Below are 11148 nucleotides of genomic sequence, written 5' to 3' on the forward strand. Positions count from 1 at the left end.
CAGAGGGATTGACACTGAAGATCTGTTTTACGATGATGTTTCGTCTTTGCAGAACGCGTTTTTAAAAGTCTATTTTGGAAAGAAGATCAACGTATCTGCTTTGGAAAGGTATGGACCGGATCTTTAAGATTACATTCTTCTTATATTGTCCTACCGTCTACAATCAGAGATATCTATGGAGAGTGTTCGTATATGGGATCTATAAGTACTCTTATTTGATCAAGAATTAGTGTTACGCTTTTTAGAAGAAAGAAACACTCCGACATATACTAAGAGAATATATTTTTGGTTTTATGATGCTTCTCAAGACAATTTGTTCTAGTTGATTATGATGAAGAACTTGAGAAGAAATACCGTTGCTTAAACGAAAAGGACGCTAAGATCACACAGTTGTGGGAACAACATCAGATTGCGTCATTGAAGTGGACTGCATCAGAGTTAGCTCTCCAAGTGAAGGGATTTCATTGGATTTTTGTATGCACGGCTCTCCGTCTTCAACAATCCACTAAGTCAGTGTATACTGGGTACTTACCTTGTGTGGGGCACTTGGGTGAGATTTCTATTCTCTAGCTTTGTACATTTGATGAACTGTTAGTGGATTGGACGCCTATGTGATCGTCCCCCAGATGTAGATACATACTGTATCGAACTGGGTAAAACTTCTTGTGTTGTTCTCTTTCGCTGTCTTCCTTAGTTTTATCTTTCCGCAAGTTAATTGGTGTTTCAGCTATCTGACTGATATCATCGCTGAATCCGTCAGACTAATCCGTCAGTCTTTTAATTAATATCATTAATCTAAGAGATTGCAAAATTACATGTGGTATCAGAGCTTTTAAGTTTACATAGTGACTTGATCCGTACGGGAAGTTGTTTTTTGCATTGCTCTCTTTGTTTTGGAAATATCTCTGGTTGCCGGTTGTCTGTCTGCCTGCTTGTGTTTTGGCTGGTTGTTTTTATTCAAGATGGATGCAAGTATGAAACCACCAGAATTGGATGGTCACAACTATTCATTCTGGAAGGCACGTTTGGAGATCTATCTCCAGGCACAAGGTACCAGGGTTTATCCTATCGTTCTGTCTGGGTGGAGTCATCTAACTACTCAGAACCCTTATGGAACCACTACGGCAAAACCTATGGAGACGTGGACAAAAAATGAGATGGCGGCCTCTGACCTGAACAACAAAACACTGAACTCTATTGAAGGATCGTTGCATGAATCTGTGTTTACCTTAGTCACTGGAGTAAAGGAAGCAAAACGAGCATGGGAAATTCTTGAAACCAGGTATGAGGGTACAAGTGATGTGAAGCAATCAAAACTTCAAATGGTTTTGTCTGAGTTTGAAGCACTTAGAATGAACGAAGAGGAAACAATCTATGTCTTTCACAGTCGAGTTCAGAATCTGATGAACAGAGCCTCAATACTCGGCGAACCATTCACTGATGAAAGAGTAGTCAAAAAGATCCTACGATCCTTGCCAAAGCGATTCCGATCCGAATGAAGGTAACCGCAATTCAGGAACACACAGGCTGGGAAAAGAAGAGTGTTGGTGAGCTTATAGGAAGCTTACATACATATGAACTTGAAGTGTTGGCTGATGATGATCTTGCAGCAAACAGAAAAGGCAAATCAGTGGCTTTTGTTGCTGATGTTGATCGAGAGTCAGACACTGATGACATAGATGATGAAGCCTTGGCTCTTCTGACCAAGAATTTTAAGAAGATCTTGAAAGGATTTAATATAAGGAGTCAAGGACAATCTAACAAGACTCAATATAAAGGCAGTAATTCCTCATATCAGAAAACAGATACACCGTCTTTCACACAGAACAATCAGACTCAAACTGGTCGACCAAGACAACCCCGAGGCAGTTCGACTGACACAGGCAGGTCCCTCAATCGATCAGTACAGTGTCGAGAGTGTGAAGGATTTGGACACATACAGGCGGAATGTGCAACGTATCTCAAAAGGAAGAAGGCTATGTCTGTAGCTACACTAAGTGACGATGAGGAAGAAGGATCTAATGGTCAGTTAGATGACAACGTGGGAAACTTTGTGGCTTTCTTCTCAGGTACAGAAAACCAGTCTTAGGGAAATGAATCTGATGAATAGTCTTATATTTCGACAGATGACTTTGAAGAAAGGCATACCCAACTAGAGATGGAATTTGCTAAACTGGTTGCAAGCTGGGAGTAACTGGTGAAAGTTAATAAAAATCTGAATGAAGAGCTAAAACAACGAGATGATATTATGAAGAAACCGAACACAGAACTTGTTACAAAAGAAGATCTTATAACTCAGATAAGATCTCGAGAAGGAAAACTGATAAAAGAGTTGGAGGATCAGAAGAAGAACATAAAGATGATGGACACTACATTAACTCTAAACAAAATTCTGGATTCTGGACAAAATCCAAATGACAAAAAGGGTCTAGGTTACAACCGAGGAGAATCTTCGAAAAATATTCCTATTTTCGTCAAAGAAGGTACGTCAACTGACACATCAACTCACAGATATGAAACTGGACAGTCATCCAGGTATGTCCATATAAAGGAAAAAGGAAAGACACATGCAGAAACTGACTTTGGTAGAGTGGCGTCTCAATCTCAGTACTTAAAGTTCAAAGCTAAATTTGCTAAAATCAGACAATATGTACCCGTGTGTCACTACTGCAGATCAAGAGGTCACACTTGACCTGAGTGTTACTTCTTTTACAGAGACCAAATGAAGGAAAAATATCAGAACAAGACTATTACACCTTTCACAAGACAAGTCTGGGTCAGGAAGTCAGAAGTAATCTGTTACCCCACTATAGTTCTGGCTGCATCTACAACTAAAGCAAGATGGTATTTCGACAGTGGGTGCTCCAGACATATGACAGGCAATGTCAAGTGTCTTATGGCTGTTCAACCAAGCAGTGGATCAGTTACATATGGAGATGGACAAAAAGGGAACGTATTTAGCAAAGGTACTCTAAATGTTTCAGGCTTACCTCATCTAGAAAAAGTTTTATTAGTCAGTGGTCTGAAGGCAAATCTTATTAGCATCAGTCAGTTGTGCGATCAAAACTGGAATGTGTGCTTCAATCGTAACTGTTGCAGAGTCAGGGATAAAGTAGATCAACTGGTAATGGAAGGGACACGATCTTCTGACAACTGTTATGTGCTAACTAATGAAAATGCGTGTCACCTATCAAAATCAGATGAGACAAAACTCTGGCATAGACGACTAGGTCACATAAACTACAGAGACATGGACAAAATGATCAAATTGGATGCTGTGAGAGGGATACCTAAGATCAAAATAGAACAAGAAGGGGTTTGTGGTGCATGTGCCATAGGGAAACAAATAAGAACTCCTCACAAAGTAGTAAAAGCTATCACTACAGAGAGATGTATAGAACTGGTCCATATAGACCTTATGGGACCAACACAGACTGAAAGCATTGGAGGAAAGAAATACATATTTGTGTGTGTAGATGACTTCTCTATGTTCAGCTGGGTATATTTTCTAAGAGAAAAATCTGAAGCCTTCAATGCCTTTAGAACCTTGTGCATAAGGGTTCAAAGAGAAAAGAACGAGCCTATAATAAAAATTCAGAGATTAAGAAGTGATCATGGTAAAGAGTTTGAAAACTCATTATATTCAGATTTCTACTCTGAGAATGGTATAGCCCATGAATTCTCAGCCCCCAGAACAGCTCAACAGAATGGTGTGGTGGAAAGAAAGAATTGAACCTTGCAGAAAATGGCTAGAGTTATGTTACATGCATCCCATCTACCACAACGTTTCTGGGCTGAGGCAGTACACACTGCATGTCATACAGTGAATAGAGTCTATCTGAGACCAGGTATGTCCAAAACGCCATATGAGATCTGGAAGGAGAAGAAGCTGAACTTGAAGTATTTTCATGTGTTTGGGACAAAGTGTTACGTGCTAATCGATAGGGAACAAAGAGAGAAGTTTGATCCTATGAGTGATGAGGGCATCTTCCTAGGATACTCTCCAAACAGTCGAGCCTATCGAATCTATAACAAGAGAACTCAATCTGTAATGGAATCAGTAAATGTTGTTATAGATGCCTACCCTGACGAAATAGTAGCAGCATTAGTACCTAAACTAGAGATAGAATCTCCTCTAAGTGAGTTAGACATAGCAGAGGACACCGGATCTAAAAATCAAGATTCAGATGATGAAGATCAACACAGTTCAGGACAAGAGAGGTCTATTGTCGATAATGTGGGGAAGAACAAGCCCACCAAAACACAGAAAAATCACCCTTCCGACAACATCATTGGCGATCAAACAGAGGGAATGAATACCAGAAGCCGAATGAGAAACAATCTGATTGAAATATCCGGATCAGCCTGCTATACGTCAAAAATAGAACCTAGGAATGTAAAAGAAGCGTTACAGGATGATCTGTGGATCAAGGCTATGCAGGAGGAACTGCATCAGTTTGACCGGAATCATGTCTGGGATCTGGTTCCAAGACCTGATCGTGTCAACGTCATCGGAACAAAGTGGATCTTTAAAAATAAAACTGATGAAGCTGGAAATGTTGCAAGGAACAAAACTCGATTAGTTGCTCAATGTTATACTCAGATAGAGGGAATTGACTATGATGAGACGTTTGCTCCTGTGGCAAGGCTAGAGTCAATCAGAATTTTGTTGGCAGTAGCATGTATTTCTGGGATTCACACTGTTTCAGATGGATGTTAAAACAGCATTTTTGAATGGGTATTTGCATGAGGATATTTATGTGGCTCAACCGAAAGGATTTGAAGATCCAGATCATCTATCTCATGTCTACAAGCTCAGAAAAGCCCTCTATGGTCTCAAGCAAGCACCAAGGGCATGGTACGAACGTCTGACACAGTATCTGTTACATCATGGGTATAAGCGAGGAAATGTTGATAAAACTCTGTTCATAAAAACCACTGGGAATCATGTTACCATTGCTCAGATCTATGTGGATGACATTGTTTTTGGCTCTACTTTACAGAAGTATACTGATGATCTTGTAAAAGTGATAAAGGAAGAATTTGAAATGTCCATGGTTGGCCAACTGACTTATTTCCTAGGGCTGCAAGTCAAACAAAGCTCAGAATGGTACTTTATCTCACAGGGAAAATATGCTAAGAATTTTGTCAAGAAGTTTGATCTGGATTCATGTAAACCATCCAGGACACCTATTTCTACCTCCACGAAAGTATCAAAAGATGATACTGGTGCATCAGTGGATAACACAGTCTGCCGGAGTCTGATAGGGAGTCTGCTGTATCTAACTGCTAGTCAGCCAGACATAATGTTCAGTGTTGGAATATGTGCGAGGTATCAATTTTATCCAAAAGAATCACACCTGATAGCTGCTAAACGGATTTTGAAATATATAAAAGGAACAATTCAATACGGGCTTTGGTATTCCAAGGACAGTGAACTGAGTCTGATTGCATACTGTGATGTTGACTGGGCAGGAAATATTGATGATCGAAAGAGTACTTCTGGAGGATGCTTCTTTGTTGGTAAGAATTTGGTATCATGGTTGAGTAAAAAACAGAATTCTATTTCCTTAAGTACTGCGGAGGCAGAATACGTAGCCGTTGGGGGATGCTGTACTCAATTAGTATGGATGAAACAGATGTTTTTAGACTATGGTCTTACTCAAGGAATTATGACACTCTACTGTGATAATGTCAGTGCAATTAATATCTCGAAGAATCCAGTTCAGCATTTCAGAACGAAGCATATTGACATAAGGCATCACTACATCAGAGACTTGGTAGAGTCTAAGGAAATTAAGTTGGAATACATTCAAACAGATAAGCAATTGGCTAACATTCTGACTAAGCCCCTAGATGCAAATCGGTTGAGATTCTCAGGTCTGCTCTGGGAATCTGCAGGATTGATTACTAAGGCAGTAAGCTATACAGAAGGAGAGTATATGGTATTAAGTTTCCTGGTCAATTACCAGCTTTGACTTCCTTTTAAATCTCTCTTCTGTTTTGTTAAGAGAATATCTTAACCTATATTACCATAAAGTAATTAGCCTTTTTTCAAATTTCAAATCTGCTTCGCATCCGTTTCTTACCTAAAAAGGAGGTATATCGTTGCGTCAATCACATCGGCTCTGCATGTAATCTGACGAGCTGCATTTATTAGGGTACTTCGCCCTTGGGTCTATATTTGTTTATCGGGTCAGGCTTGGAAGAACGAAGAAGTTCAAAATATCTCTGCTCACCGATTGATTTCTCTCTGCTCTTCTATCTAGGGTTTCTTCCTCCGCTTTCCCAAATTTCATACCAATGGCGGATGCAGTTCGTGACATTATCATCAAGCTTGGGTGAAAGGTTCATTCACAAGAGACAGCCACCAAGCATGTCAAAACACTGCTCCAGTTAGCTATGAAGAAGAAGTTGAAGCTTGATCCCCTTCTACGCGATGAAATCATGGTCATAGTGCTATCCGATTACCCAGAGTTCTACGCTGACTGGTCCGATGATGACACTGGCGAGCTCTTGTTGCTGGCCTTCGAAGCGAGTGATGAGGTTAGTCCGGCATCTATTCCAGAGCCCTCTGATGGAAATCGTGCTGGGGCGTTTCTTCAGTACTTTGCACAAAGGGCTCTTGAGTCAGAAGAGATCTCCCATCGTCGAGCAGCTGCACAACCCCTATATCTTCAGGCTGCCGAGAATGAAGCCAGACACCGGATTGAGATTCTCCATAACAGGTCAAATACTTCTGATTTCCCTATTGAAATTTCTCCTGATAAGCCTGATGATTTTGTATCTGCTGCTATTCCGACTGCTGTGCCTACTGTTTCTGACAATGTGAATGCGTTAATATCTGTGAAATCCTCTGTGTCCGATGATCCCCCATGCATCCCCTCTACGAAGCCTGAACCTTTGAAGGAAGTTGTTGATGTTGTGTCTGATGAAAACGATAAACCGTCTGAGCAGTCCAATGATCTGAGTTTGATTGTTTATTCTGCTGATCAAGTTGCTTTGCCCCCTTCTGAGATTACTGCATCTCCAAAAGAACTCTGCCCATCTGAAAAACCCACCGAAATACCAATAGAAATTGAGGTTGCTGATCCCTCAAGGTCACAAGTTGAGGGTGTTGTTCAAAATGAACCATATCGTGTGATTCATCCTTCTGAGTCGTCTAGTGAAGACGATAAAATCCTTGCTGAAATATATGGCTCGCAAGCTCCTGTGTCTAAGCACCAAACTGTTGAAGCTACTGCACATCCTGATTCAACTACCTTCAAGATTCGTGAAATTACAAATCTGCTTGGAAGTTCCTCTGCTCATATCTCTGATTCCAGCCACTCTGTGTCTCCAAGCCCTTCTGCTCATTCCCCATCCAAAGAGACAAGAAAATCCAAACGGAAGAGCATCCCTGTGAAAGTGGTGGAATCTGGTGATGACAATCGTGATGTGGTTCAAGCCGAGAAAAAGAGAAAGTCTAATGAGTCTGTCCATACTAAATCTAATCCTCCTGTCCAATAAGTGTTCAAGACCCTGCGATTATCTATCAAGCAAAAAGCTCCTGATGTGGTTCCCACATCTTCTATCCGGAAGGGAAAACCAATTACACGCTCTAGAGGACGAAGTGTAACGCCTGAGGTTCAACCTACTGATGCCAATCCTGATACATCCATCTATAAACCTCAATTTGTCTCATCTACTGCTCAAGGAAAATAGTCCACGATGATCCGGAGAGATCTTATTGTTTAGAGATCTGTTGATGAACACCAGATGAATTCTGTTTGCGACATCTTGCCTTTGCTGAGTGAAGTGGGCCTGTTGAAGACTGTTACCTCGATCTGCCCTTATTCGAAGCTCCTAACTTATGAATTCTACTGCAATCTTAATGAGGAGATTGACATCCTAACTGGGCCACGGCCAATGCAAATTTTCATTCGAGGTAAATGGTATATTTTTTGTCCTGACATGATCACTGAATATTATGGTTTGAAATCAGTGCACGAAGAAGCAATCACGGACTGGGATTTAGTGGCAAAGACCCTCACAGGTGGACAGACTGATGATGCATGGCCTACTGCTGAAAAGGATTATCTACCTAGCTCTCAACTCACCTCCAAATATGTCATCTTACATCGTCTTGCCCTTCACAACTGGCTTCCATCGGCTCATTTTCATACGGTTGGCAATCAATTGGCAGGTCTATTGTTTCATATTGGAACAAAAATGGCGATTGATTTGGGGGGCTGGATTTATTGTCATATTCTCACCTTGATCTATCCACAAGAGCAGAAGGTAAGGTTGCCCTTTCCTAATCTGATTTTAGGAGTTCTAACGACTCAAGGCCTTGAGCCAATGCCTAGTGAGGTGATCAGTCTGACTCTGCTGTATACTGTTGATCATCGTCTTCTGACTGGAGGTCACATCCATGATGTTACGCCGGTGGTTGCTCCCTCCACGACTAATGCTGATACTGTGGCAGATGATTCGCCACATGCGAAGGATGTCCAACTCTCTCTTCGTCTAAAGGCCCGTGTATCTAAGCTTGAGACTGTTCATGGTATCATTTCAAAGCAGCGGACAGGAGCCCGTACTAAGTTGGCTACCGTTCTTCTCCGCTTAAGCTTGACTGATTCTTCTGCTGCTGATGCTGCTAAGTCTGACAGTGAGAACCACTCTGATGCTTGACCGTGCTTTGTCTATCATTGGCAAAAAGGGGGAGTGTGGAACTCAGGGGGAGTATTGTTTTTGAAGTTTTTTGTTTTTTCACCTTCTGGCCCTGTCTGGGTGACTGATTGTGATGGCACCTCTAAGAAGAATTTTGTTTTGTTCCAGCATGTCTTGTATGCTGTGTTTTTTTAATTATGTTTTGTAATCAGATCTTTGGCTTTATGCATTTACTATCTTTTCCTTATGTAGTTTGTGTTTTTATAAGTAGTTGAGTTGTTTTGCCAAATAATAGCCAAAGGGGGAGTTTGTTAGTGTTTTAATTGCTCAAAAACCCCAACATATAATTGGCAATACTATTATGGCAAATTAAGATAGGGTTAGATTGGGTCTGTTTGTTCTACAGAAGACTGATTGATCAGATTCAACATCAGAGGGACTGACACAGAAAATCTGTTTTACGAAGATGTTTCGTCTTTGCAAAACGCGTTTTTAAAAGTCTGTTTTGGAAAGAAGATCAGCGTATCTGCTTTGGAAAGGTATGGATCGGATCTTTAAGATTGAATTCTTCTTATATTGTCCTACCATCTACAATCAGAGATATCTATGGAGAGTGTTCGTATATGGGATCTATAAGTACTCTTATTCGATCAAGAATTAGTGTTACGCTTTTTAGAAGAAAGAAACACTCCGACATACACGAAGAGAATACATCTCTGGTTTTATGACGCTTCTCAAGACAATTTGTTCTAGTTGATTATGATGAAGAACTTGAGAAGAAATATCGTTGCTTAAACGAAAAGGATGCTAAGATCGCACAGTTGTGGGAACAACGTCACACTGCGTCATTTAAGTGGACTGCATCAGAGTTAGCTCTCCAAGTGAAGGGATTTCATTGGACTTCTATATGCATGGCTCTCCATCTTAAACAATCCACTAAGTCAGTGTAGACTGGGTACTTACCTTGTGTGGGGCACTTGGGTGAGATTTCTATTCTCTACCTTTGTACATTTCATGAACTGTTAGTGGATTGGACGCCTATGTGATCGTCCAACAGATGTAGATACATACTGTACCGAACTGGGTAAAACTTCTTTTGTGTTGTTCTCTTTCGCTATCTTCCTTAGTTTTATCTTTCCGCAAGTTAATTGGTGATTCAGCTATCTGACTGATATCATCGATGAATCCGTCAGACTAATCCGTCAGTCTTTTAATTAATATCATTAATCTGAGAGATTGCAAAATTACATAACAAGAAGAAACTGATTTATCAATGCCATTCAAAAGATTTTCGCTTTGTAGTTTATCGAACTCCAACTTACCATCCTCAACAAAATTCAACCCCTTAACTGCAAAAACTTGGTTAGAGCTATTAGGCAAATTCATTGATGTAAAAATTGGAAACTCAGCAGTTTCACCAAGCACATATTTGGTTAGTTTGCCTGCTTGAACATCAATTGGGATAGGGGCAATTCTTTTTGTAGCTCTGCACCTACCGTTTCAGACACACAACTTTTGAGCCAATTTGGAAAGGAAATGGGGGCACATAAGGCTTGGTTGGTACATAGTGCTCCTCTACCTCAAAATATTCATTTTGCACCGGTTTTTGTGTTTTCAAAGCTTTCATCAACAGGGATAGAGATTGGGGGCACATAATGCATGGGAGGCAGATAAGCATTATCAGATTTATGCAATTGAGGCTTATCATTTTCAACAATATTATCAACATCATTAAGTAATTTTTCAATTATTTCAGTTTGTTTAGAAGTGGTATTATCGTTTAACTTGTTTTCAATCATTTGACCACAACTCATAGCTGTAGCCTCTTCAGGTTGACTAGGTAACTTACCCGGCACGTGCCCTTGCACAAATTTAGCAATTTGCTCTAAATGTGCTTCTATTCTTTTAAAGCACGCCTCATTTTATTCATCTGCTTCTTGGCGTATCTGCAACCATTGATCATGTTCTTCTTGCCGCCTGTCGTGTTCTTCTTGCCGCCTATTGCAAGTCTGTATATACTCCTGCAGGGAATCTTCCAAAGATTGTTTTTTAGGTTGAAAATCATGAATATTGCAAACCTGCATGAACTCTTGTAAAGTATCCTCCAAAGATGGTTTTGTAGGTTGGGGTGGGTCAATTGATTGAAAATCATTTTGGTCATAATCACAATAAAAATTAGAATGACTTGGTTGAAAATTGTTTTGATTATAATCACAATAAAAATTATGAAGATTGGGTTCAAAATTATTTTGATTATCATCCTAAGAAATACTACGATGACTTGATTAAAAATCAGTTTGATTATAATCCCAAAGAAAATCAGGATGATTTGGTTGAAAATCATTTTGATTATTGCCCAAAGAAAAATTAGGATGATTTTACCAACCCGAATGATAAGAATTATAAAATGAGTCGGGCACAGGCCTTTGATTACAATCACTCATTGGACTTGCATGTCCAAAACCATTATTAAAAGAATTATTTTTGTTTGACAAA

At 40.1% G+C, this 11148-nt stretch overlaps 2 protein-coding genes across 2 annotated transcripts; both read left to right on the forward strand.

The window, feature by feature from the left end:
• Positions 1-1495: 1495 nt before the first annotated feature.
• Positions 1496-3733, forward strand: LOC109147975. Its single transcript, XM_019295702.1, has 4 exons — positions 1496-2069; positions 2226-2535; positions 2716-2966; positions 3648-3733. The coding sequence occupies exons 1-4, from the start codon at positions 1496-1498 to the stop codon at positions 3731-3733; spliced, it is 1221 nt and encodes a 406-aa protein (XP_019151247.1).
• A 4025-nt stretch (positions 3734-7758) lies between these two features.
• LOC109148048 lies at positions 7759-8673 on the forward strand. The gene has a single exon (XM_019295826.1). The coding sequence runs from the start codon at positions 7759-7761 to the stop codon at positions 8671-8673; it is 915 nt and encodes a 304-aa protein (XP_019151371.1).
• The last annotated feature ends 2475 nt before the right edge of the window (positions 8674-11148 follow it).

Source organism: Ipomoea nil, unplaced genomic scaffold (genome assembly GCF_001879475.1).
Source record: "Ipomoea nil cultivar Tokyo-kokei standard unplaced genomic scaffold, Asagao_1.1 scaffold0114, whole genome shotgun sequence".
Lineage (NCBI taxonomy): Eukaryota > Viridiplantae > Streptophyta > Magnoliopsida > Solanales > Convolvulaceae > Ipomoea > Ipomoea nil.

Coding starts and splice junctions, on each gene's coding strand:
- LOC109148048 (XM_019295826.1), top strand. CDS start 7,759: ATGAATTCTGTTTGCGACATCTTGCCTTTGCTGAGTGAAGTGGGCCTG.
- LOC109147975 (XM_019295702.1), top strand. CDS start 1,496: ATGAAGGTAACCGCAATTCAGGAACACACAGGCTGGGAAAAGAAGAGT. Junction 2,536..2,715: donor GAAACTGGACAGTCATCCAG/GTATGTCCATAT, acceptor CTTCTTTTACAG/AGACCAAATGAAGGAAAAAT. Junction 2,967..3,647: donor AGGGAACGTATTTAGCAAAG/GTACTCTAAATG, acceptor CATTATATTCAG/ATTTCTACTCTGAGAATGGT.